Source organism: Nomascus leucogenys, chromosome 14 (assembly GCF_006542625.1).
Source record: "Nomascus leucogenys isolate Asia chromosome 14, Asia_NLE_v1, whole genome shotgun sequence".
Classification (NCBI taxonomy): Eukaryota; Metazoa; Chordata; class Mammalia; order Primates; family Hylobatidae; genus Nomascus; species Nomascus leucogenys.
The window spans coordinates 33,207,019-33,234,709 of NC_044394.1; the positions used below are offsets into that span (position 1 = coordinate 33,207,019).

At 38.8% G+C, this 27,691-nt stretch overlaps 1 protein-coding gene across 1 annotated transcript in view; it reads left to right on the forward strand.

Moving 5' to 3' along the window:
* The window catches only part of APLF (aprataxin and PNKP like factor), a 107,941-nt gene that overhangs the window by 5,887 nt on the left and 74,363 nt on the right, over positions 1-27,691 (forward strand). The window contains exon 2 of the mRNA XM_003262483.2: positions 19,575-19,646. Within this exon, the coding sequence (XP_003262531.2) occupies positions 19,575-19,646 (72 nt within the window). The remainder of the gene's footprint in view (positions 1-19,574; positions 19,647-27,691) is intronic.

Consider the following 27,691-nt stretch of genomic DNA (forward strand, 5'->3'; position numbering starts at 1 on the left):
AGATACTAAGGAGCACAGTTGCTGGATTGGATAGTAAAGTTGTATAGTAATAGTATGTTTACTGTTGTAAGAAACCGCCAAACTGTCTTCCAGAGTGGCTGTACTATTTGCATTCCCACCAGCAATGAATGACAGTTCTTGTCACTGGACATCCTTATCAACATTTGGTGTTATCAGTGTTTTAAATTTTGATCATTCTAATAGATGTGAGGCAAATCACTTTTCCTATGTATATTTTGAATGGACAAAAATATAACAGTCAACACAGAAGACTCCTGTGATTGAATATGTGGTTATTTCTCCCCACCAACAAGCAAGCGGTCACTTTTGCAGCAGACATCAACTGGATGTCCTCTAATTCAATTTAATTCTGACACCATCTATCTGGAGATAGCATCAGCTCCCACAGGTTGAGGGCTCAATTCTCAAGATTTCCCCCCACTTCTGATGGCAATTGCAAGCCCCAAGTTGTTTTACCTGTGCTTCTGAACCACTGGCTGTAAATGGGGATCCCATGGCCCTTTCCTTGGGCTCTATTAATTTGCTAGAGCAGCTCTTAGAACTGGTTTGTTATAAGGGATATGACAAAGGACACAGATGAGGAGATGCATAGGGTAAGCTATGGGAAGGGATACCGAGCTTCCATGCTCTCACCAAGTGTGCCACCCTCCAGAAACCTCTACATGTTCACCTGTTTGGAAGCTTTCCTAACCCTGTCCCATTTGGGTTTTTACGGAGTCATCGTTATTTAGTCATGATTGATTAAACCACTGGCCATTAGTGATCAGCTAACCTTTAGCCCCTCTCCTTTCCCTAGAGGAGGCTGGGCTTGGGGCTGAAAGTCCCAATTCTCTAATTATACCTTGGTCTTTCCAGTGACTAGCTCCCACCCTGAAGCTATCTAGGGGCTGCTAGATGTCACTTAACTCATTAGCATACAAAAAGACATCACTTGGGAGATTCTGAGGATTTTAGTGGTCATGCCAGGCAACAGGGACAAAGACTATATTTTACAATTATATATATCTTCCCCTGAATTAATGCCTTCAAATTTTCATCCCCCATTTACTACTTACCATGAATATGCTGTGTTCTCACATGTCTTCATACTTTTATATGAGTTCCTTTCTTTGGTAATTTGATTCTGTAGGTAGTGTCTGGGTATCTGTATTTTTTTGAGATGGAGTTTTGTTCCTGTTGCGCAGGCTGGAGTTCAATGGTGCGATCTTGGCTCACCACAGCCCCCGCCTTCTGGGTTCAAGAGATTCTCCTGCCTTGGCCTCCTGAGTAGCTGGGATTATAGGCATGTGCCACCACAACCGGCTAATTTTGTATTTTTAGTAGAGACAGGGTTTCTCTATGTTGATCAGGCTGGTCTCGAACTCCTGACCTTAGGTGATCTGCCTGCCTCAGCCTCCCAAAGTGTTGAGATTACAGGCGTGAGCCTTTGCACCTGGGTGGTATCTGTATTTTTAAAAGCTCTGAAGATGATTCTATTGCAAAGCCAGAGTTAAAAACTACTTCTATATGAACTTTAAAGTCGTTTTTTCCAATTCTGTGAGGAAAGTCATTGGTAGCTTGATGGGGATGGCATTGAATCTATAAATTACCTTGGGCAGTATGGCCATTTTCACGATATTGATTCTTTCAACCCATGAGCATGGAATGTTCTTCCATTTGTTCGTATCCTCTTTTATTTCATTGAGCAGTGGTTTGTAGTTCTCCTTGAAGAGGTCCTTCACATCCCTTGTAAGTTGGATTCCTAGGTATTTTATTCTCTTTGAAGCAATTGTGAATGGGAGTTCACTCATGATTTGGCTCTCTGTTTGTCTGTGATTGGTGTACAAGAATGCTTGTGATTTTTGTACATTGATTTTGTATCCTGAGGCTTTGCTGAAGTTGCTAATCAGCTTAAGGAGATTTTGGGCTGAGACGATGGGGTTTTCTAGATATACAATCATGTTATCTGCAAACAGGGACAATTTGACTTCCTCTTTTCCTAATTGAATACCCTTTATTTCCTTCTCCTGCCTGATTGCCCTGGCCAGAACTTCCAGCACTGTGTTGAATAGGAGCGGTGAGAGAGGGCATCCCTGTCTTGTGCCAGTTTTCAAAGGGAATGCTTCCAGTTTTTGCCCATTCAGTATGATATTGGCTGTGGGTTTGTCATAGATAGCTCTTATTATTTTGAGATACGTCCCATCAATACCTGATTTATTGAGAGTTTTTAGCATGAAGGGTTGTTGAATTTTGTCAAAGGCCTTTTCTGCATCTATTGAGATAATCATGTGGTTTTTGTCTTTGGTTCTGTTTATATGCTGGATTACATGTATTGATTTGCGTATGTTGAACCAGCCTTGCATCCCACTTGATCATGGTGTATAAGCTTTTTGATGTGCTGCTGGATTCGGTTTGCCAGTATTTTATTGAGGATTTTTGCATCAATGTTCATCAAGGATATTGGTCTGAAATTCTCTTTTTTGGTTATGTCTCTGCCAGGCTTTGGTATCAGGACGATGCTAGCCTCATAAAATGTGTTAGGGAGGATTCCCTCTTTTTCTATCGATTGGAATAGTTTCAGAAGGAATGGTACCAGTTCCTCCTTGTACCTCTGGTAGAATTTGGCTGTGAATCCATCAGGTCCTGGACTCTTTTTGGTTGGTAGGCTATTGATTATTGCCACAATTTCAGAGCCTGTTATTGGTCTATTCAGAGATTCAACTTCTTCCTGGTTTAGTCTTGGGAGGGTGTATTTGTCGAGGAATTTATCCATTTCTTCTAGATTTTCTAGTTTATTTGCATAGAGGTGTTTGTAGTATTCTCTGATGGTAGATTGTATTTCTGTGGGATCGGTGGTGATATCCCCTTTTTCATTTTTTATTGCATCTATTTGATTCTTCTCTCTTTTCTTCTTTATTAGTCTTGCTAGCAGTCTATCAATTTTGTTGATCTTTTCAAAAAACCAGCTCCTGGAAAAAAGAGCCCGCATCGCCAAGTCAATCCTAAGCCAAAAGAACAAAGCTGGAGGCATCACGCTACCTGACTTCAAACTATACTACAAGGCTACAGTAACCAAAACAGCATGGTACTGGTACCACCACAGAGACATAGATCAATGGAACAGAACAGAGCCCTCAGAAATAATGCCACATATCTACAACTATCTGATCTTTGACAAACCTGACAAAAACAAGAAATGGGGAAAGGATTCCCTATTTAATAAATGGTGCTGGGAAAACTGGCTAGCCATATGTAGAAAGCTGAAACTGGATCCCTTCCTTACACCTTATACAAAAATTAATTCAAGATGGATTAAAGACTTAAATGTTAGACCTAAAACCATTAAAACCCTACAAGAAAACCTAGGCAATACCATTCAGGACATAGGCGTGGGCAAGGACTTCATGTCTAAAACACCAAAAGCAATGGCAACAAAAGCCAAAATTGACAAATGGGATCTCATTAAACTAAAGAGCTTCTGCACAGCAAAAGAAACTACCATCAGAGTGAACAGGCAACCTACAGAATGGGAGAAAATTTTTGCAACCTACTCATCTGACAAAGGGCTAATATCCAGAATCTACAATGAACTCAAACAAATTTACAAGAAAAAAACAACCCCATCAAAAAGTGAGCGAAGGACATGAACAGACACTTCTCAAAAGAAGACATTTATGCAGCCAAAAAACACATGAAAAAATGCTCATCATCACTGGCCATCAGAGAAATGCAAATCAAAACCACAGTGAGATACCATCTCACACCAGTTAGAATGGCCATCATTAAAAAGTCAGGAAACAACAGGTGCTGGAGAGGATATGGAGAAATAGGAACACTTTTACACTGTTGGTGGGACTGGAAACTAGTTCAACCATTGTGGAAGTCAGTGTGGCGATTCCTCAGGGATCTAGAACCAGAAATACCATTTGACCCAGCCATCCCATTACTGGGTATATACCCAAAGGACTGTAAATCATGCTGCTATAAAGACACACGCACACGTATGTTTATTGCGGCACTATTCACAATAGCAAAGAGTTGGAACCAACCCAAATGTCCAACAACGATAGACTGGAATAAGAAAATGTGGCACATATACACCATGGAATACTGTGCAGCCATAAAAAATGATGAGTTCATGTCCTTTGTAGGGACATGGATGAAACTGGAAAACATCATTCTCAGTAAACTATTGCAAGGGCAAAAAACCAAACACTGCGTGTTCTCACTCATAGGTGGGAATTGAACAATGAGAACTCATGGACACAGGAAGGGGAACATCACACTCCAGGGACTGTTGTGGGGTGGGGGGTGGGGGGAGGGACAGCATTAGGAGATATACCTAATGCTAAATGATGAGTTAATGGGTACAGCAAAACAACATGGCACATGGATACATATGTAACAAACCTGCACATTGTGCACATGTACCCTAAAACCTAAAGTATAATAATAAAAAAATAAATAAATAAAATCTTTCAGAGTTTAGCCATGAAAAAAAAAAAAACTACTTCTAGATACACTAAGTAGAGTACTTGGCACAGAATAGGTCTTTAAGAAATGTCTGCTGAACCGAACTGAATAAGCAAAATAACTACTTAGACACATTAATTTTCCAAAGTCCCAAGTGGTGTTTTAAACCCACTTTCGTCTTCTTAAGCTCTCCTTATGTCTTTACTTACTATGTTGCCTCTGTCATCATGTATTAATGATGAGGACGATGTTCTCACACTTGTGCAGCATTCACTATGTAAGCAGCATTGCAAGCCAAACAGGTTGGATGAGTTGAAATTTCAGTGACATCATGATAGTCAGCACAATTTCATCATATTGGCTAACAATTCACCAGCCTTGAATTAGAGCTCAAAAAGCATTGGATTTGCTTTTTAAAATCTAAAATGATGCATATTAATCAGTATTGTGAATTAGGGGTTTGTGAGGTTGCCTGATAACCTACCATTTACACCCTTATTCTTATGGGAAAGCATATTCACAAGTTCCAAAGAACATTTTACATCAAATATATTAACCTTTTAAAGAGAACTTGATTTCTGAATTGAAGTGTTGATGGAGAGTCTCTGGGCAAAATCAAGTCTATTTCTTCATAATTGCCCCTTCTTAACATCAGAAGTTGGACTTTGTACGTTCCAAATACGATAACGTTAAACATCTTATATCAACTACTTTTGCTCTGTTGAGGAATAAGACCGACCTCTCATCAAATATTATGGCAGAGTCTCAGCATAGATGACTGAGCTCTGGAATGCATGCTGGACTTGGCACTGGGAAGATCTCTAGATAAGAAAATTTTATGATTTGTAGACTTCTTTATAGTAACCAGTCTGGATTCAGTTTGAGTCTTTTATATATATGTGTGTGTGTGTGTGTGTGTGTGTGTGTGTGTGTGTATATATATATATTATTTACCCTCTGCTTCACAAAAGTAGAAGGAAATAATCTAATGAAATTATGTCTAAAATAGATCCCAAGCTTTTTTTTTTTTTTAGGTTTATGCATTTCACCATAATACTGGCTCAAATCCTATACTAGATGACTTTCTGTTATTCCCTACCATTAAAATTTGAATTTGTCTATTTTTGTCTGTTGTTGATACAGCAAACTAGATAATCTTTTGGGAAAGCACTGTAAATTGTGAAGTATTGTGTAAAGTAATGTTTTTTTATGTGTATTATGCTCTTTCCCAATTTTGCAAGATTATATACTCAATGTAGAAAATGTAGGACTTTCACCTGTAATCCCAGCACTTTGGGAGGCCAAGGTGGGCGGATCACCTGAGGTCAGGAGTTCGAGACCAGCCTGACCAACATGGTGAAACCCTGTCTCTACCAAAAATACAAAAATTAGCCGGGTGTGGTGGTGCACGCCTGTAATCCCAGCTACTTGGGAGGCGGAGGCAGGAAAATCGTTCGAACCTAGGAGGCAGAGATTGCAGTGAGCTGAGATTGTGCCATTGCACTCCAGCCTGGGCAACAGAGTGAGACTCAAAAAAAAAAAAGAAAGTAGGAATTTCACCAAAATCAAGTAAGCAGGAAGACAAAATAAGCACTTCGAAGTCAATTACCAAGAGATAAGCACTGTAAACATTCAATGTAGTTCTTTCATGTATTTAATCTGTGTACATAGGTATATATATTTTATTCAGTGTATGTATTGTGCAATAGTTACCACTGATTTTTAATTAATATTATAATATAAATTTTCTTATTAATATTCTAAATAGTATTTTCAGTGCAACCTTCCAGTGGCTTACTGTCACACTTAAAACCCAAAGTCCTAATGGGTATGAGGTTTCCTTTTGGAGTGATGAATAATCCTGGAAATAGAAGTGATGGTTGCACAATTTTGTGAATACAGTTAACCCTGAACAACATTGGTTTTGAACTGCATAGGTCCACTTCTATGCAGATTCAACAAGTATATTGGAAAAGTTTTTGGGAGATTTGTGGTAATTTGAAAAAACTCACAAACTCTGTATTTAAAAAACATTGAAAAATTAAAACGATATGTCATGAATAAATGAAATATATGTAGGTAGTAGTCTATTTTATCATTTACTACCATAAAATATACTCAAATCTATTATAAAAAGGTAAAATTTATCAAAACATACACACACAAACACAGAGTGTACATAGTGCCATTTGCAGTTGAGAGATATGTAGACAAATGTAAAGCATAAAATTCACTGTAATACATACTGTACTTCTGTAATAATTTCTAGCCACTTCTTGTTGCTGTTTTGGTGAGCTTTACTGTTGCAGGTATCTGCTTACGACAACGTGTGATGTGAATCATCTCAGCAAGAGCGGTTCAACTCTCCAGTAAATTGTGTATCATAATAAAAACAGGTCTCAGCTGGGTGTGGTGGCTCATGCCTGTAATCCTAGCACTTTGGGAGGCTGAGGTGGGAGGACTGCTTGAGCCTGGAGTTCAAGATCAGCCTGGACAACATAATGGGACTCCATCTCTACAAAAAGTAAATTAAAAAAAAAATTAGCTAGGCATGGTGGTGCATGCCTGTAATCCCAGCTACTCGGAGGCTGAGGTGGGAACCTCACTTGAGCCTGGGAGATTGAGGCAGCAGTGAGCCATGACTGCACCATTATACTCCAGCCTGAGTGACAGAGTGAGACCCTGTCTGTATTAGTCTGTTCTCACACTGCTAATAAAGACATAACCAAAACTGGGTAATTTATGAAGGAAAGAAGCTTAATTGACTCACAGTTCCACATAGCTGGGGAGGCCTCATAATCATGGTGGAAGGCGAATGAGGAGCAAAGTCAAACGTCTTACGTGGCATCAGGCAAGAGAGCTTGCACAGGGGAACTCCCACTTATAAAACCATCAGATCTCGTGAGACTTATTTACTACCCTGAGAACAGTATGGGAGAAGCCACCCCATGATTCAGTTATCTCCACCTGGTCCCACCCTTGACATGTGGGATTGTTACAATACAAGGTGAGATTTGGGTGGGGACACAGCCAAACTATACTATATCACTCTAAAAAAAAAAGGTGATCTCTCATGAGTCTTGTATTTTTTTATCGTGTTTAGTGCAATACCGTAAACCTTGATTAACACACCATGGGACCATGGGATCTATGTGAAATACCACTAGTGATGCTGGAAGTTCTCCCAAAAAGCAGAGAAAAATAATGACAGAAAAAAAAAAAGAAGAGAAAAATTACAAGAAAAAGTTGAATTCCTTGATATATACGGTAGATTAAGGTCTGCAGCTGTGTTGCCTGCCATTTCAAAATAAATGAATACAGCATATGGACAATCGTAAAAAAAAGAAAAGGAAATTCATGAAGCTTTCACTGCAGCTATGCCAGCAGGTGGGAAAACCTTGTGCTTTTTGTAAAACACCTTTTTATCTTGTATTGAAAATGCAATTTTTATGTGGACACAGGATTGCTATAAGAAAAACATACCTATAGACTCTAATATGATTCAAGAAAAAGTAAAGCCATTATGTGACAACTTAAAGCAAAAGGAGGGTAAAAGATCTAAAGCTGGAGAATTTAATGCCAACAAAGAATGGTTTAATAATTTTAAAAAGATGTTTGGCTTTTAAAATGTCAAGGTAACAGAAAATGCAGTTTCTGCTGCCCAAGCAGCAGCAGATGAATTCCCAGATGTCATTAAGATAATCATTGAGGAGAAAGGATGTCTGTCTGAACAGGTTTTTTAATGTAGATCAAAGTGCCCTACTCTGGAAAAAAAAATGCCACAAAGGACAGTTATTAATAAGGAAGAGAAGTGAGCACTGGGATTTAAGGCAGGAAAGGATAGGAAGTTCTACTGTTTTGTGCAAATGCAGTTGGGTTTATGATTAGTACCGCGCTTATCTACAAAGGTGCTAACCCCTGAGCCTTGGAGGGAAAAGATAACCACCAGCTGCCATTCTTTTGGTTGTACAAAGAGAAGGTCTAGACATGAAAATCCTTTTTCTGAATTGGTTCTATCAATGCTTTGTCCCTGAAGTCAGGAAGTACCTTGCCAGTAAGAGACTGTCTTTTAGAATTCTTTTGAACAATGCCTCTGGCCACCCAGAGCCCCATGAGTTCAGTAACGAAGGTGCTGAAGTGGTCTACTTTCCCCTAAACACAGCATCTCTAATTCAGCCACTAGATGAGGGAATCATAAGGACTTTTAAGGCTCATTATACACAGTACTCTATGGAAAAGGTTGTCAGTGTTATGGAAGAGAACCTCCCTAGAGAGAACATCACAAGTCCTGAAGGATTACACCATTGAAGACACCATTGTTGTTACAGAAAAGGTCATGAAAACCATCAAGCCTGAAGCAGTAAATTCCTGATGAAGAAAACTGTCCAGATGATGTGCATGACTTCACAGGGTTTACGTCAAAGCCAATCAAATAAATTATGAAAGAGATTGTGGATATGGCCAAAAAGTCAGGGGTGAAGGATTTCAAGGTATAGATATTGGAGAAATTCAAGAGCTAATAAACACTAATTAACGCAAGACAACTTGATGGAGATGAATGCTTCTGAACCAGTGCCAGCAATGAGGAAGACATATAGAAGCAGCAGTGCCAGTTACCAAACCGACACTAAACACTCTGGCAGAAGGGTTACGTTTATTCAAGACTGCTTTTCTTTTACAACATGGACCTTTCTATGATACAGACCCTGAAACTAAACAAATGGTAGAATAGGATTGGAACTGTATAAAACCTTTTTTTTAAAGAAATGGAAAGCAAAAAAGTTAGGCAAGTTATCATGTATTTTCATAAAGTTACACCAAGTATGTCTGCCTTTCTTGCCTTCCCTTCTACCTCCTTTACCTTTTACACCTTTGCCACACTGAGCATGAGCAGCTCCTCCTATTCCTCCTCCTCCTCCTCCTCACCCTACTCAAGGTGAAGACAATGATGATGAAGACCTATATGATGATCCACTTCCACTTAATGAATAGTACATATATTTTCTCTTCCTTATGATTTTCTTAATATTCTCTTTTCTCTAGCTTATTTTAAGAATATACTGTACAATACATATAACATGCAAAATATGTGTTAATCAATTATTTATAATTGATTAAGGCTTCCAGTCAACAGTAGGCTATTGGTAGTTAAGTTTTGGGGGAGTCAAGTTGGTTCCCCTAACCCCCATATTGTTTTAAGTTAAAGTGTCCTGTAAGTTTATTGAATTTGTTTGTCAGTTTTAAGTGTTCTTTTGGTGGAGTCTTTAGGTTTTTCTAGATGTAAGATCACGTTATCTACAAGCAGGGATGATTCAACTTCTTCCTTTCCATTTAGATGCCCTTTCTTTTTTTTTTCCTTTTTTTTTTTTGAGACAGAGTTTCACTCTGCCACCCAGGCTGGAGTGCGGTGGCACGATCTCAGCTCACTGCAACCTCTGTCTCCTGGGTTCAAGCAATTCTCTGGCTCAGCCTTCCGAGTAGCTGGGATTACAGGCATCCACCACCATGCCCAGCTAATTTTTGTATTTTTCGTGGAGGTGAGGTTTCACCATCTTGGCCAGGCTGGTCTTGAACTCCTGACCTTGTGATCTACCCACCTTGGCCTCCCAAAGTGCTGGGATTACAGGTGTGAGCTACCATGCCCGGCTGATTTTTTTTTCTTACCTAATTGCCGTGGCTAGGACTAACAGTACTATATTTAATAAGAGTGGTAATAGTGGGGCATCCTTAGCTTGTTCCAGTTCTTAGAAGAAAAGGTTTCGTCTTTTCCCCTTTCCATATGATGTTAGCTGTGGGTTTGTCATATATGCCCTTTATTGTGTTGAGGTATGTTTCTTCTATACCTGATTTGTTGAGTGTTTATCATGAAGGGATGTTGAATTATATCAAATATTTTTTCTGAAACTCTTGAGATCATATGGTTTTTGTCCTTAATTCTGTTGATGTGATATATCACATTTATTGATTTCTGTATGTTTGAACCATCATTGCATCGCTGGGATAAATTTCACTTGATCATGGTGTATAATCTTTTTAATGTGTTCTTGGATTCAGTTTGCTAGTATTTTTTTTGAGGATTTTTGAATCTATATGTTCATCAGGGATGTTGACTTGTAATTTTCTTTTTGTTTGTGTGTCCTTGTCTAGTTTTGGTTTCAAGGTCATACTGGCTTCATGTAATGAACTTGTAATAGTTCCTTTCCCTTTAATTTTTTGGAATAGGTTGAGAAGAATTGGTATTAGTCTTTTTTAAAAGTTTGGTAGAATTCAGCAGTGAAGCCTTGTAGTAATTCCTTTAAGTATTTCTTCTAGGGCTTGTTGAGTGGTGATGGAATTCCCTTAGTTTTTGCTTGTTTGGGAAAACTTCATTTCTAAAGGATAGCTTTACTGGGTATCCTATATCCAGGCTGGCAGTTTTTTTTTTTTTTTCCTTTCAGCACTAAATATATCATGCCATTTTCTCAGCCTGTAAGGTTTCTGCTGAGAAATCTGCTGTTAGTCTAGTGGGCATTCCCTTTTATGTGACTTGATGATTTTTTCTTGTTGTTTGTAGAATTTTCCCATTGTCTTTGACTTTTGAAAATTTGACTATAAGTGCCTTGGAGAGGAACTTTTTGGGCTGAATTTATTTGAGAACTTTTGCACTTCCTGCATCTGGATATCCTTCTGTCTCTCAAGACTTGGGAGGTTTTCAGCTATTATTTCATTAAATAGGTTTTCTATGCCTTTTCCATATTTTCTTTTCCTGGAATTCTCATAATGTGAATATTTATTCGCTTAATGTTGTCCCATAAATTCAATCGGTTTTCTTCATTCTTTTAAATACTTTTTTCTTTTCTTTGGGTTATTTCAGAAGACTTGTCTTTAAGTTCGGAAATTCGTCTGCTTGATATAGTCTGGTGAAGGCTTGATTTTATTTTTTATTTTATTCTCTGAATTCCTTGGCTGTAAGATTTCTGTGTGGTTATTTTTTATGATGTTTCTCTCTGTTGAATTTCTCATTTAGATAATGAATTATTTTTCTGATTTTGGTAAATTGGGTTATCTGCATTCTCTTCTATCTTGTTGAATTTCTTAAAGTTATTTTGAATTCTTTTTCTGGCATTTTATAAATTTCTTTTTTTTGTGGAGTCTGCTGTTGGAGAATTAATGTGTTCCTTTGGGGATGTTATGTTTTTTTCATGTTTCTTGTGTCCCTATATTGATATCTGCTCATCTGGTGGAATAGTTGCCTCTTCTAATTTTGTGGAGTAGCTTTCACAGGGAAAGACCTATTCCTTTAGATGGGTCTTATGGTGTCTGATGGGTACAGTACACTGGCTTAGGTTCTGAGTGAGCACAGTGGTATGGTCTCTGTGCAGTTTCCTCAGCTGTAACCCATATTAGTGATGTTTGCAAGTGCCTCAGTGGCCTAGGCTGTGGAAGTGTGTGGTGGTGGTAGTGGTATGACTTTGCCAGAGATGGGCTCGCTAGGCTGGTTGTTGGGCCAGGGGTACGCATGTACACATAGCGAGGCAGCTGGCTTGGAGATTGGGTCACTGAGGGCAGGGCTGCTAGGCTACTTCTCAGGCTGAGGGTGCTGGTGTGCAGAGAGCTCAGAGACTGGCTCTCTGGGCTGTTTATCAGACTTAGGGTGCAGACATGTTGTGGTTTGGCTGCTCAGGGTCTGGCTTACTGAGGAAAGAGCTACCAGGCTGTTTATCCAGCTTGGAGTGCAGGTGTGGGACGGTTTGGCTGGCTTGTGGTGTATGTCCGCCTAGGGTGGTTCCACCAGACTGTTTCCTCAGTTGGGGGTATGGACACACAATGATTAGGCCAGTTTGGTGGCATGCCCGCTGGGGGTGGTCTGCTGTTTCTCTGGCTGGGGTGTGAGCTCACAATGGTTTGGCTAGCTTGGGGAAGTGCATACCAGGGGTGGGCTGCTATGCTGTTTCTGCAGCTGGGGGCGCAGACATGTGGTGGTTTGGCCAGCCTGGGGTTGACTTCCCCATTATGCAGTACCAGAGTCATGACTGTCCCTGGGCCCAGGCTCTGAGTAACTGGAGTCATTGCATTACAGTCCTTCATGTGGTCTTTATGGAATGATGGTAGAGCCTCAAAGCTAGAGAGACACAGTGGCTACTGGCCCCCAGAGCAGGACACCCTCCAGCAGTGGCTCTGGTTTCAAGAAGGTGCTATGCTGTAGCAGCTTAGGTCATGCAAAGGTGGGGAGTGCATAACACGAGCTCCTACTGTGGAGTAATGTAGCTTTGTAAATTCCAGGTAGCTCTCCAAACAGCTCAAGGCTTGTAAGGACTGTGGGATTCTCCTGTAGTAAGAACTGCAAGTTTCTGTGGTTGGGGCCCTGTGCTTACCATTACCCTATAAGAAGTCCCTCCTGGCTCCTAGCCAGTCTCACTGGGGAGATGGGACAGCAGAGGCAGGGTGCCTTGCACCTCTTTTCATCCTGCTTTTGTGCTCCACAGGGATCTTGCCACTCCCTTGCTGCACTTCAGTGCTCTCCCTCAGACAATCCAGTTGAATTGTAGTTGTTGATTCTGTGTTTGGGTCCCTTTTTAGGGGGCAAGGGCACGCATTGGGCACCTCTAGTCAGCCATCTTTCTGATTTTATTCGTACAAGATAATTTTTATAAAATTAGAGTATAAAGTATTATATAATTATCTTAACCTTTCCTGTGTAATATAGTTTATACTGAAAAACAATTTGTACTATAATATACATCCTGTGTACTATATTTGTACTATAATAATATCCTGTGTAATAGAGTTTGTACTAAAAAACAAATTGTAATATAGTTTATACTGAAAAACGAACTATTTTCTGTTCTTATATGTACAGGAACCAAGTTACATGAGAAAATTGAATTAATGCGATATATTATACCTGTCTATGATGTTCAGAAACTTCTCTAGAAAAGGATTTTACAAAAAATTAACTTGTGTTGTCTATATTATATATAGACAAAAAATGAAATGAAAGGTACCACCCTATTCTATTTCAAGATCCAGTAGCTTTTCTGCTTTTACTTTATTTAGGGTTGTTTCTTTCGGTTTTAGAATTTTGAGAATTGCAGTCAAACAAACAGATCACAGACTTTGATACAAAATATCTAAGTATTTCTGCTTGTCACATAAGAAGATGTCCATTTTGTTTGAGTTCAATAAATACCGAAAATAAGTATTTGGTAACAAACAGATCATAAACAGTTCTTTTATGTTTTCATGTGTTTATCTTTTTTTCTGGTATAATCTTTGTATCTTAAAACTAGAGAAGGGACCTGTATGTGTATTATAGTAGATGAAGTATTCTATTAATATTTAAAACCAGAAAGTCAAATATAAGGGATCCACATGGTATCACTACAAAAGTGGTATAAGAATAGAGAGACCTGTTCACATTCAAGAAACAATATTAAGAATTCAGTTTAGGGCTGGGCACGGTGGCTCACACCTGTAAGCCAAGCACTTTGGGAGGCCAAGGTGGGTGGATCATTCAAGGTCAGGAATTTGAGACCAGCCTGACCAACATGTTGAAACCCTGTCTCTACTAAATGTAAAAAAAGAAATTAGCTGGGCATGGTGGCACATGCCTGTAATCCCAGCTACTTGGGAGGCTGAGGCAGGAGAATAGCTTGAACCGGGGAGGCGGAGTTTACAGTGAGCCTAGATTGTGCCATTGCACTGCAGCCTGGGCAACAGAGCGAAGCTTAGTCTGAAAAAAAAAAAAAAAAAAAAAAGCAGTTTAAGGCCAGGCACAGTGACTCATGCCTGTAATTCCAGCACCTTGGGAGGCCCAGGTGGGCAGATCACTTGGAGCCAGGAGTTTGAGACCAGCCTGGCCAAAATGGCAAAATCCTATCTCTAAAAAAAATAAATATAACAATTGTTAGAGGAATGTGTATTAATCACAGTTGCTTTTGACTACAAGTAACAGAAATTTGACAAACAGCAATTTAATCAAATAAGGCATTGATTTTTCTTCTGTAATATGCCTGTGTGTGTGTGTGTGCATGCACATTTTTTTCTTTCTCCTGAACACAGTTGAAAGTACATACATGCATTATGGCAGTTCATCACTAAATATGTCAACATGTGTCACCTAAGAACAAGGACATTTCTATATAGCTATATTCTGTTATTATATTCTAGAAATGTGTAACTCTGCCATAAATTTTAATATCCCATACTCAGTTCTGTACATCGTTTTCAATAATGTACTTTTTGCATTTTTTAAAAAAAATCAGGATCCAGTTAAATTTTTTTTTATTTAATCTAGAATGGTTTTCTTGCCTTTTGTCTTTAATGACATCAGTGCTTCTGTGGGTCCAGGTCAGTTATTCCTAGAGTGTCTCACAATTTTTGTTTGTCTGATTGTTTGCACATAATTTGATTCACATTAAACATTTTTGATGAAAATATTAAGTAGGTGATGTTTATTCAGAGTACCACATTAGGAAGCACATCTATCAGTTTGTCCTGCTGTGGTGATGTGGTAAGTGTAATCACCTTGGTAAGGTGGTATCTGCCAGATTTCACAGTTAATCTACCATTTCCTTTGTCAGTAATCTGTGGAGTGATACTGAGACTTCATGAGTATTTATTCCCAACAAACCTTTTTCTTGTTGGGAAATAAACATCCTTTTATCTGTTCCTAACTTAATTTTTACATTGACAGTTAGAAAATAGTGATTTTTCTCATTCTACCATTTTTTCTACTTTAGCTGGCATTCTTTTATAAAGAAATGCATCTCTCCCAGCCTTACCCTCTGATATTACTGGAATACAGCACATTGAATCACAAAATAATCCATGATTCATATGGAATCTTTTTTATTATCTTTTTTTTTTTTTTTGAGACAGGGTCTCACCCTGTTGCCCAGGCTGGAGTGCAGTGGTGCGATCATGGCTCACTGCAACCTTGACCTCCTGGGCTCAAGCAATCTTCCTACCTCAGCCTCCCAAGTATTAATATTGAGGACTATAGGCACGTGCCACCCTGTCCAACTAATTTTTTACTTTATGTAGATTTGTACGGAATCATGGATTATTTTGGGATTCAATTTGCTGTATTCCAGTATTATCACTATTTTGATGCTCGAATTGTTCTAAATTTGGTCAGTGGGAGTTTTTTTGCACTGGTTTCTCTGTCCTTCCGACATGCACCCATCAATTTTTGAGCATTTCTTTGTCTTCTGGCGCAAGAAGATATCCTAGGTCCACATTATACTTTTTGTGCTTCAGACCTGGAATATGACATTTCTCAAAAGAGCTCTAGTTTCTTTTAGTGGGGAATGGTATTTTGAAGCCAAAATCTATACTATTGGATTTATTTTTTTCTTCCAAGTGTCCTCCTTCTGCCTGAGAAGTGGTGCCTTTTCTGAGCTTGCTATACCTGGTTCCACGTATTTTTATGCCTCTGTTTTGGATTCTCTATTAGCTTGGCCTCTGCAATGTTGGATCTGAAATGTGTTTTTAGTATTTCTCACTAAAAGTGTGACTTAATTTTTCTGGGAGTGATACCTATGCTTCAGCGCCGCTAGATTCCCACTCCCTCTTTCCTCTTTTTCTGTCATTTGCCACCTGATTTTCTCTGCGCCAGCATAGGTTCTGGGGCTTGATCTTCTGAAATTGACATTTCTCATCTCTCTTACATGTAAGTTAAAGTTTTTAGTAATCTCCATCTCCTAGTTTTGCATTAGATATGGGATGGGATATGGGTAGTTTTATTTGCTCTATTTGTTGATTTCTTTGAAGAATGTGTGTTGTGATTAGAATTTAGGTGAGCATAATTATTCTATAAAAATTGGAATTCTTCAATTTAACTATTTTTATGGCTTTCTAAGATGTGAAATATCTGACTTTCAGTTGAAGTTTTAATTTAAACTTGGTGATTCTTGGTAATCAGTAAGTAAACTTGGGCAAGCCTTCAGTATATTTTGAAGTAATTTATGCCATTTGTCCTACCCTAAATGGCCTCTAACCAGTGTATTCTTTTTGAGTCCTTGGGTTTCTTTGCTTTTTAGTAGCCTTTCTCTTTCCACCTGCAGACCAACATCAGTCATTTTCTCCTATTGTCAGTGTGCTGTCTACTAAATCCTATCCACTTTACAAATAGAGAATTAAGAATTTGGATGACATACCTTGTTAGACTTAGGTATGCCATTAGATAAGCAGGACCAAATGAAAGCCGGAGGGCCTCTTGGAGCTTTATTTAGGATCTGAATCTCCTCTGAATGTCTATTTGGTTATTAAATAGCCATTTCTGCCTTATTTCCAGTTCTTTACTATGTTCTAGTTTGACAGTTAAACTGGGTAAATCATCTTAAAAACTGAGGTTTTGCTTTAGGTTTCATGTAATGATATTGAGGGATGTGATACAACGTTAAGAGCATGAATGGTTCTGGAATCTGATTCCTTAGGTTCAGATCCTGGCCCTACTACTTAATTGATTGTGTAACTGAGTAGTTGCTTAAACTCTCTGTACTTCTGTTTTCTCACCTATGAAGTGAAGTATAATAATAATATCTTCTTCACAGATTTTGTGAAGACTGAAAAAGATGATACATGACAAGTCTAGAATGGTGCTTTGGTGTTGATAATTGATTGTTATTACAGTTGATATATTAATAAATAATAAAAATGTGTTGGATATTCACTCTGTCTAAGGAGCAGTGACAGGCTGTTAAATGAAGCAGATCATCAGATCTTTAGGATAATCTGTTTGTCACTTGCTCCCCACCCCTCTCCGTATATCAATCCTGAAATTAAAATGTTTTAATGATAATTTATTAAACCTTTACACTTCCCATTGAGAAAGTGCAAATGGTTATTTTATCGTGTATTCACTATTTAGGGGTTTACTTTAAAAGGAACACTATAAATGTCTGAGTGATGTTAATTTCAAAGACTATTTATAGCATTCTGTTTGTATTCTATAAAGACACATCGCTTGTAATGAAATTACACTGTTGTGGAGTTATGTGTCCACTAGAGGTCACATTATACTTTTATGTTACTTAAAATGTCTTTTATCTTTGTAGTGTCAGTGAAGCCTACTTCAAAGAAAGACAGAGATAGGAAAAGTTCATTTATTGCTTCCTGAAAAAATACAGTTTAAAAAAGGAAAGAAAGAAATTTAAGGTGGACTGTTAAAGGAACCATCTTTATATGCCATAGTTTTATATTTGATAGCTTATTACTCTATTGGTTAGAAAATTGGTTTGTAGTACGGAAGTAACAATGAGATTTTGGTACCCAAGTCAGAAATAGGAACTGCTTACTCTCAGCCACAGAATAATGTGCATTTTTTGAAATTACTTTTGAATGATTACATGTAGGTATAGTCATGTATAAATGTGTTCTCACATTTATTATCTTTTTTTTTTTTTTTGAGACAGGGTCTCACCCTGCCCCCCAGGCTGGTGTGCAGTGGCACGATCATGGCTCACTGCAACCTTGACCTCCTGGGTTCAAGCAATCTTCCTACCTCAGCCTCCCAAGTATTAATATTTGGGACTATAGGCACATGCCACCCTGTCCAGCTAAGTTTTTACTTTATGTAGAGTTGGGGGTCTCACTGTGTTGCCCAGGCTAGTCTTGAATTCCTGGGCTCAAGCAGTCTTCCCACTTCAGCCTCCCAAAGTGCTGGGATTGCAGCCACCGCACCCTGCCTATTACCTATTTTTATTAAAAAGAGTGTGGATTTGGAGTACTGCCTATTTGGAGAGTGACCTACCCAAGTTACCTAAATTCTCTGGACTTTCAATTTTTATGTGAAGTGTTAATAATAGCTATGGCAATGTTATGTTGAATCACAACATTTAAGCGAAAGTTCTGTGCAGATGATGCAATGAGTCATCAGATAACTGCTGTTGTTTTTAGCCTACTAAGGTACATTCTGGGAAAAAGAAAGGAATCTTTAAATTTTTAGCCTCTTTTTTTCTGAAACAAAAGATTATTAGTTTGTACTTACTTCTTGGATGGCCATTGTGGCTAACAATAGATTGTGAAAAATTCATTCATGTGATACTCATTCTGATGCTTGATATTACTGTCTATATGTCACAGCCTTAAGTGTGGAACAGCTCTCTGGTTAAAAAAATGAGTACTGACTCCTGGCAGTTTCACATTTTTTGTGGAACTAATAGGTTTAATTGAGTTTATGTGTTGGTATGGTCTATTTTTTACTGATAATTTTGGTCCTTATGTGGATAATGCCAACATTCAAGTGCTAAATACCAAGGTTACCAAGAGATGGGTCAGGTTGTTACAGTGTTAGTGAAGTTGGTGCTTAACATGTTTTCATTATCTATCAATCAACCACAAATAAAAAAGGCAGTCTTAACTATTGTGTTTACAGTGAAAAGAGAAAGCTTTGATTGGCACTGTCAGCATTTAAAATGCAAACAATTTTTGAACTTTGGTATGTGGAAATGATTGTGAGCATAAGTGGAACACTGTTGGCTCAAAACAGGAAGCAAATAGATATTTTTAAAAAATGCTAATTTCTTTCTTACTGAAAATGTTTGGTTTTCACTATTCCCCTTCTTGCCTTCCTGAACTCTTAACTGCTGCTGATGGCCCCAGAGTTTGCATGCAGTTCTGCCTGATCTGGGTCTCTTTGAACCCAAAGCCTAGAGTCAGACCGTTTTATACTTACCAGATCCTTGAGCATGGGATCTCTTCCTTTTAAAACCTTTGTCATCATGATATACTATATGTTGCTTGTATTTGAAATGTTTTCTGGTAAGTACATATTATATAGAGACTTCTCCTATTTTATGAATTTTCTTGGTAAGAATCCCCAGCAGATGTCTGTCATGAATGGAAACTATCATGCAAGGTTTTGGGATCTGTTAGATTCTAGGCTTGAGGCTCTGTTGTTGACTCTTACATGACTTTGGGCAGGATTTTTAATCTCTGAGTTTCATTATTTGTTAAATGAGGACAATCATTTCAATATACAGTTGTTGAATGAATGATATATTTCATATCTAGTCTACTGATTTCAGAAACATCGCCAAGGGTTTTGTTTGCCTTTTTGTTTTGTTGCTTTTTAAGGAGTTGGCTATTCTTAATCTTTTAATTTTTTTACTGTATAGATAACAGACAAGAGAGTATCCAGAAGACATGCCATTCTTGAGGTGGCAGGTGGTCAGCTGCGAATCAAACCGGTAAATATGTTATTAATGATTCATTTTAACTTTTGTCTCTTACCCTTTCAGTTCCCAAGCAGAGGTGCCTATTTTCTAAGGTTATGGGAATAGGGAATTAATGTCAGAATATATCCTTCTCATTGCCAGAAAATAATTAGGAGATAAAGATCTAAACTACGAGGAAAACTATGTATTTTCTCATAGGACAATGCCACATTTACATAATTAGAATTTCAATGAAAGATTACTGCCGGTTCATGTATATATTATGATTTGGTTTAAAATTGAATACTCCAAATAATATCCAATAAGAAAGCCCATAACTATTAATAGTTGGTTTTCTGAGCTGGGGTAGTGACCAAAGTAACTTAAATGTTATAGGGTTATATTTTAACACCTTCTGTATCACTCTGTGTAGAGTTGAATATTTCTAAAACTTAGACTTTGTTCAACTTCGAGGTTTGAAAAATGATTTTAATTTGAAAGTTTTTGTTGAGGGCTCTAATTTTAATTGCTTGCTTTATAGTTTACTGCTGCGAAATCACTGATGATATGCAGGGACAGCCAGTTTCTAAGAATATACAATGTGATTATTCCTTTTCATTTGCAGAGTCTATTGTGTAAGACAATGAAATATGTACATGAGGGTCCTTTTATTTTAGACTAGATCGTATGGTGGTAAACTTTCATGGAATTCATTAATTGATAACTTTTTAAACCAATTTATATTTTCATATTTTATATACAACTGCCTGTTACATCATTAGTTCTTTTTTTTATGCAGATAGTACTTGCTTTTATTATCCTATGTTCAACTGTTTCCAAATTTGGAAAGCATCTTTTTAATTTTAGTACTTGGAAATTTTTTGAATAAAAAATTATTCAATGTATTCACCTTATCTCAGCCTTGAATAAATAATCTTTAAAAGAGTTTATGTCTCATCTTCATTCTGCATTATCTTAGTGTCTTGAAAAAGTGTTAATATCTGGAGTCAACACTCCTTTAGGAGCCACTTTATTTACCATTAGATATTCATCTCTGTATCCTGTCCAGCTGTCTTATTCTTCTGAGATGACATCCTGGATCATAAGGTCCTTGAGTATAGGAACTCTGACTAATCTTTGTATCCCTAGTGTTTAGCATAGTGCCTAAGACATAGTAGGTATTTAATTAATATTTGTTGAATGCATGAGTAAATGCTGTGGTGAGAACTATCTATGGCATATATAGGAGTGAGAACATGATAGATTTTCACAAAAGTATGCTATTCTCTGGTGCCCAATTTCTAACACCCTGCCAATGAACTACCATGGCCTAACATAAGTTTTTTTATTGTTACTAAAGCACATTAAAGGAAAGAATAGAGGGATCTTGAAATATAGAAATGATTATTTTTTTATTTATATAGATTTAGGGAGTACAGTGCAGTTTTGTTACATGGTTATATTGTGAAATGGTGAAGTCTGGGCTTTTAGTGTAACCATCACCTGAACAGTGTACATTGTACCCATTAGGTAATTTCTCAACCCTGTCCCACCTGTCAAACTACCAACCTTTTGAGTCTCCAGTGTCTGCTATGCCACTGTGTCCATGTCAGCACATTTATTTTGTGAGCAAATTAACCAGTGGAATTGTGGGCAACTCAATAGATACCAGGTTTTCTCTTTACACTCTTTATTTACTCAATGATAAGAAGAAACCCTTCTTATAACAAAATTGACATGGCATTAAATTTTTTTATATCAAAAATAGGTTGTTAGAAAACTGTCATATTTACTAATGCATGAATATTTTAAACATTTACATTTTTTCTCAGTGTTAATCAAGGACATTTATATTTTAAAATGTTGTACAAATTGGCTTTAATAAAGGTGCTTAGTTGGAGTTGTGTCTATACTTGGCTGAAAATTTTTCAGATCTATTTTGTACTTTTGTGGCTATTCAAAAGAGTACTAATAAGGCCGGGCGCGGTGGCTCACGCCTGTAATCCCAGCACTTTGGGAGGCCGGCGCGGGTGGATCACAAGGTCAGGACATTGAGACCATCCTGGCTAACACGGTGAAACCCCGTCTCCACTAAAAATACAAAAAATTAGCCGGGCACGGTGGCGGGCACCTGTAGTCCCAGCTACTCGGGAGGCTGAGGCAGGAGAATGGCGTGAACCCAGGAGGTGGAGCTTGCAGTGAGCCGAGATCGTGCCACTGCACTCCAGCCTGGGCGACAGAACGAGACTCTGCCTCAAAAAAAAAAAAAAAAAAAAAAAAAAAAACAAAAGAGTACTAATAATGTAAAATAAATATGCTCAAATTAAAGGTGATTTTATTAGTTGAAAATCTTACCTTGAGTTAAATTTTATCCAGTATGTAGTGAGCCAAATTTCTATGTGGGATTTTAGCAGTGTTCAGTTATAAAAAGGCTCCTTTTTAAAATACTCTTCACTTTTACTGGGTCTTTAATTAGATGGTACGCAGATCATAAAACCACTATGTATGACATTACAGGTGTCTTTTGAGCACAAAACTGTAGTAGAAATAATACTAGAAGCTCGAGCAAAAATTCCTCATGACCACTAGATATAAAACTAAAATTTGGAATGATTTAAGTTATACCTCTGTTTATGATCTTTTAAATATTATTTAGTGTAATTTTGTAAACTTTCCCATAAATGTGATGTTTAGATATGGGAGAAAGGTAGATGTTTTTTATGCTTTTTTGAGTACCTTTTTTTGATAACTTAGAATGTCACGGCCTTCTGGAGAACGTCTGATCTTAAATACTCAGCAAATTCTAGAATGGGAATAAGAGCCCAGGTTCTTGGAACTCTGTAGTATTTTGTTGTTGTTGTTATGTTTCTGAAGTCAGGATTCTCTTGGCATTGGGTGTCTTTTCTTTAAAAAAATTTCTTCAAGTTACAACTAATTGATGATCTATCTTAACAAGAAGTTTTAGTGCCTTCAGTTGAATAAAATTTAGGACTGAAAGCAACTTTAGATTTGGACTTACGTATGTGGAAATTTGACTGGGCCAGGGCTAGCATTGCGTATCAGTGGGGAAGAGGAGTTTTTATCAGTAAATGGTACAGGGACAGTTATCTGTTTGGAAAAAAAAATTAGATCCCTACTGCAGACCCAAAAATCTACTCCAGGTAGATTAAATGTGAGAGTCAAACTATAAAACTCTTAGAATATAATACAGGGAAAAACCTTTATGACTTTAGAGTAGGGAAGAGTTTTTAAACAAGATATAAAAAGCATGAACCATAAAAACAGTTGGGAAAAGCCAATGAAATTAAAATAAGAAACTTCGTTTATCAAAAGACACTATAATGAAAATGATAACTACAACAGGGAGAAGATATTTAAAACACATGTAATTGGTACATGTAATTAGGCCATTCATGCATTGACATAAAGAAATACCTGAGACTGGGTAATTTATAAAGAAAAGAGATTTAGGCTGTGTGCAGTGGCTCACACCTGTAATCCCAACAATTTGGGAGGTGAAGGCAGGCAGATCACTTAAGGTCAGAAGTTCAAGACCAGCCTGGCCAACATGGTGAAACCCTGTCTCTACTTAAAATACAAAAATTAGCCAGGCATGGCCAGGCGCAGTGGCTCACGCCTGTAATCCCAGCACTTTGGGAGGCTGAGGCGGGTGGATCACGAGGTCAGGAGATGGAGACCATCCTGGCTAACATGGTGAAACCCCATCTCTACTAAAAATACAAAAAATTAGCCAGGCTTGGTGGCGGGTGCCTGTAGTCCCAGCTACTCAGGAGGCTGAGACAGGAGAATGGCGTGAACCCGGGAGGCAGAGCTTGCAGTGAGCCGAGACCACGCCACTGCACTCTAGCTTGGGTGACAGAGCGAGACTCCGTCCCAAAAAAGAAAAAAAAAAGTAGCCAGGCATGGTGGTGGGTGCCTGTAATCTCAGGAGGCCCAGGCAGGAGAATTGCTTGAACCCCAGGGGGACAGAGATAGCAGTGAGCTGAGATCGCACCACTGTACTCCAGCCTAGGAGACAGAGTGAGACCCCGTCTCAAAAAAAAAAAAAAAAGAAAAGAAAAAAGATTTAACTGGCTCATGGGCAGGCTTTACAGGAAGCATGGTGCCATCATCTGCTAGGTTTTTGGTGAAGCCTTAGGTAACTTTCAATCATGGCAGAAGGCACAGTGGAAATAGGCACGTCACATGTCGAAAGCAGGAGCAAGGGAGAGGGAGTGAGGGGAAAGTACCACGCACTTTTTTTTTTCTTCGACTTTTAAGTTCAGGGATACATGTACAGGGTGTACAGGTTTATTACCTAGGTAAATGTGTGCCATGGTGGTTTACTGCACAGATCATTCCATTATCCAGCTATTAAGCCCAGCATCCATTAGCTATTCTGATGTTCTCTCTCCTCCCACCCTCCACTCTTTAGAAGGCCCCATTGTGTGTTGTTTCCCACCCTGTGTCCATGTGTTCTCATCATTCACCTCCCACTTATAAGTGAGAACATGCAGTGTTTGGTTTTCTGTTCCTGCATTAGTTTGCTGAGGATAATGGCTTCCAGCTCCATCCATATCCCTTCAAAGGACATGATCTTGTTCTTTTTCATGGCTGCAGAGTATTCCATGGTATATATATACCACATTTTCTTTTTCCAGTCTATCATTGATGGGCATTTAGGTTGACTCCATGTCTTTGCTAAGCCACACACTTTTAAATTACTAAGTCTCATGAGAACTCATGCACTATTTGGAAGATAGCACCAAGCCATGAGGTATCCCCACCCCCATGATTAAAATACTTCCCACCAGGCCCCACCTCCAGCATTTGTGGATTACAATTCAACATGAGTTTCAGGTGGGGACAAATACCCAAACTATATCATTCTTCCCCTGACCTCTCCCAAATCTCATGTCCTTTTCACATTGCAAGATACAATCATGCCTTCCCAATAATTCTCCAAAGTCTTAACTCATTCCAGCATTATCTGAGAAGTCCAAAGTCTCACCTGAGACAAGGCAAGTCTCTTCTATTTATGAGCCTGTAAAATCAAAAGTTATTTACTTCTAAGAAACAATGGGGGTATAGGCATTGGGTAAACATCCCTGTTTCAAAACAAAGGGTCTGTAGGTCCAACACAAGTTCAAAACCCATCAGGGCAGTCAGTAAGTCTCAAAGCTCCAAAGTAATCTTTGACTCTGTGTCCATATCCTGGGCACACTGATGCAAAGGGTGGGCTCCCAAGACCTTTGGCAGCTCCACCCCTCTGGCTTTGGAGGGTACATCCTCTGAGGCTGCTCTCACAGGCTGGAGTTGGTAGATCTACTATGTTTGGGTCTGGAGGACGGTGGCCCTCTTCTCACAGCTCTACTAGGCAGTGTCCCAAGTGGGGACTCTGTGTGGGACCTCCCACCTCACATTTATTTTCTGCACTGCCCTAGTAGAAGTTCTCTTGTAAGGGATTTGCCACTGCAGCAGGCTTCTGCCTGGATACCCAGGCTTTTCCATACATCCTCTGAAATCTAGATGGAGGCTGCCAAGAATCCACCACTCTTGCACTCTGTGCACCCACAGGCTTAACACCATGTGAGAGCTGTCAAGGCTTATGGCTTGCATCCTCCAAAGTGGCAGCCCAAGCTGTATGTGGGGTCCTTTGAGCCATGGATGGAGCCAGAGCAGTGGGAATGTGGATAGCACTGTCCCAAGGCCATGCAGGGCAGCAGGGCCCTGGGACTATCCCATGAGATCATTCTTCTCTCTTAGGCCTCTGGGCCTGTGATAAGAGGGGCTGCCATGAAGGTCTCTGAAATGCATTTGAGGCCTTTTCTCCGTTGTCTTGGATATTAGAACTTGTTTTGTTTGTTTGTTTGTTTTTTGAGATGGAGTCTTCCTCTGTCACCCAAGCTGGAGTGTAGTGGTGGGATTTCAGCTCACTGCAACCTCACCTCCTGGGTTCAAGCAGTTCTCCTGCCTCAGCCTCCCAAGTAGCTGGGATTACAGGCACATGCCACCACGCCCAGCTAATTTTTTTTTGTATTTTTAGTGGAGATGGGGTTTTGCCATGTTAGCCAGCCTGGTCTCAAGCTCCTGACCTCAGGTGATCCACCCGCCTCAGCCTCTCAAAGTACTGGGATTACAGGCATGAGCCACCGTGCCGAGCCTGACTTTTTTTTTCAGTCGTGCACATCTCTCTCTAGCAAGTGGTTGCTTCACAGCCTGCTTGAATCCTTCTCTTGAAAAAGCTTTTAATTTCTCTGCCACATGGCTAGGCTACAAATTTATCAAGCTTTTGCACTCTGCTTCCTATTTAAATATGTGTTGCAACTTTAAGTCATTTCTTCGCTTATGCATTTGAGTGCAGGTTGTTAGAAGCAGCCAGGCGACTTCTTGAACACTTTGCTGCTTAGAGGTTTCCTCTACCAGATTCCCTAAATCATCATTCTTTAGGTCAGACTTCCATAGATCCCTAGGATATGAACCAAATGCAGCCAAGCTCTCTGCTAAGGCATAACATACTTGACCTTTGCTCTAGTTCCCAATAAGTTCCTCATTTCCATCTGAGACCTCCTTAGCCTGGACTTCATTGTCCATACCACTATCAGCATTTTGGTCACAAATTTGCTGATCATTTGGTCATTTAACCAATCTCTAAGAAATTCCAAACTTTCTCTCATCTTCCTGTCTTCTTCTCAGCCTTCCAAACTTTTGTAACTGCTGCCTGTTAGGCAGTTCTGAAGTCACTTCCACACTTTTAGATATCTTCATAGCAATGCCCCAATTCCAGTACCAATTTTCTGTATTAGGCCATTCTTGTGTTGCTATAAAGAAATACCTGAGACTGGGTAATTTATAAAAAGAGGTTTAATTGGCTCACAGTTTTGCAGGCTTTACATGAAGCATGGTGCCCATATCTGCTTGGTTTCTGCGGAGGCCTCAGGAAGCTTACAATCATCTAAAAAGGCAAAAGGGAAACCAGCACATCACATGTTGGAAGCAGGAGCAAGCGAGAGAGAGTGGGAGGGTCATATGGTTTGGATTTGTGTCCCTGCCCAAATCTCGTGTCGAATTGTAATCTCCAGTGTTGGAGGAGTGGCCTAGTGGGAGGTGATTGGATCATGGTGGTATTGGATTTCCCCCTTGCTGTTCTCATGATAGTGAGTTCTCATGACATCTGGTTGTTTAAAAGTTTGTAGCGCCTCCCCCTTCTCTCTCTTTCTCCTGCTCCAGCAATGTAGGATTTGCCTGCTTCCCCTTTGCCTTCCACCATGATTGAAAGTTTCCTGAGGCCTCCCCAGCCATGCTGTCTGTACAGGCTACAGAACTGTGGGTCAATTAAACCTTTTTTTTTTTTTTTAATAAATTACCCAGTCTTAGGTGAAAACAGACTAATATAGTGTGGGAGGTGCCCACTCTGTATTAGTTAAATGAGCAGATCTCATGAGAACTCATTATCTTTAAGATAGCACCAAGCCATGAGGCATCTGGCTTGAGGCACCTATATGTAATCCAAGCACCTCCTGCCAGGCCCCACTTCCAGCATTGTGGATTACAGTTCACCATGAGATTTGGGCAGTGACAAAGCTATATCAGGAGTGCTATCCAAAACATATGACAGATGCCTTAAATCAATGAGAAAAAAATAAAAAATCCAGTAGAAAAATGGACTGAAAACTTGAGTTGCACGTTAGAAACCTGACTAGCTAATAACCATGTTTATATTAATATAGTTTCAGTAAAATGCCCATTATCTTGAAATAGATTGATATATTTATTCAGCAGCTTATTGTAGCTGCACTGTCTACAAGGTGCAATTTAAAGACATTTAGAGAATTTCTAACACTGATTTTAATTGTTAATGGAAATTTAAAGATCTTGAAAATCAGAATATGATGGACAAGTGACTTCTCGTTCATTGATTTTATCTTAATGTTTGTGAAATATCACTTATTCTCTGTTCCCTAATCAGTCACAAATTCTTTGATCTACTAAAGCAAGTTATCTATACAAGTGTAGTAAAATGTCAAGAGGGAAATTTTAGTTAAAGATCTTGGTAAAATTACATAAATGAATATAGC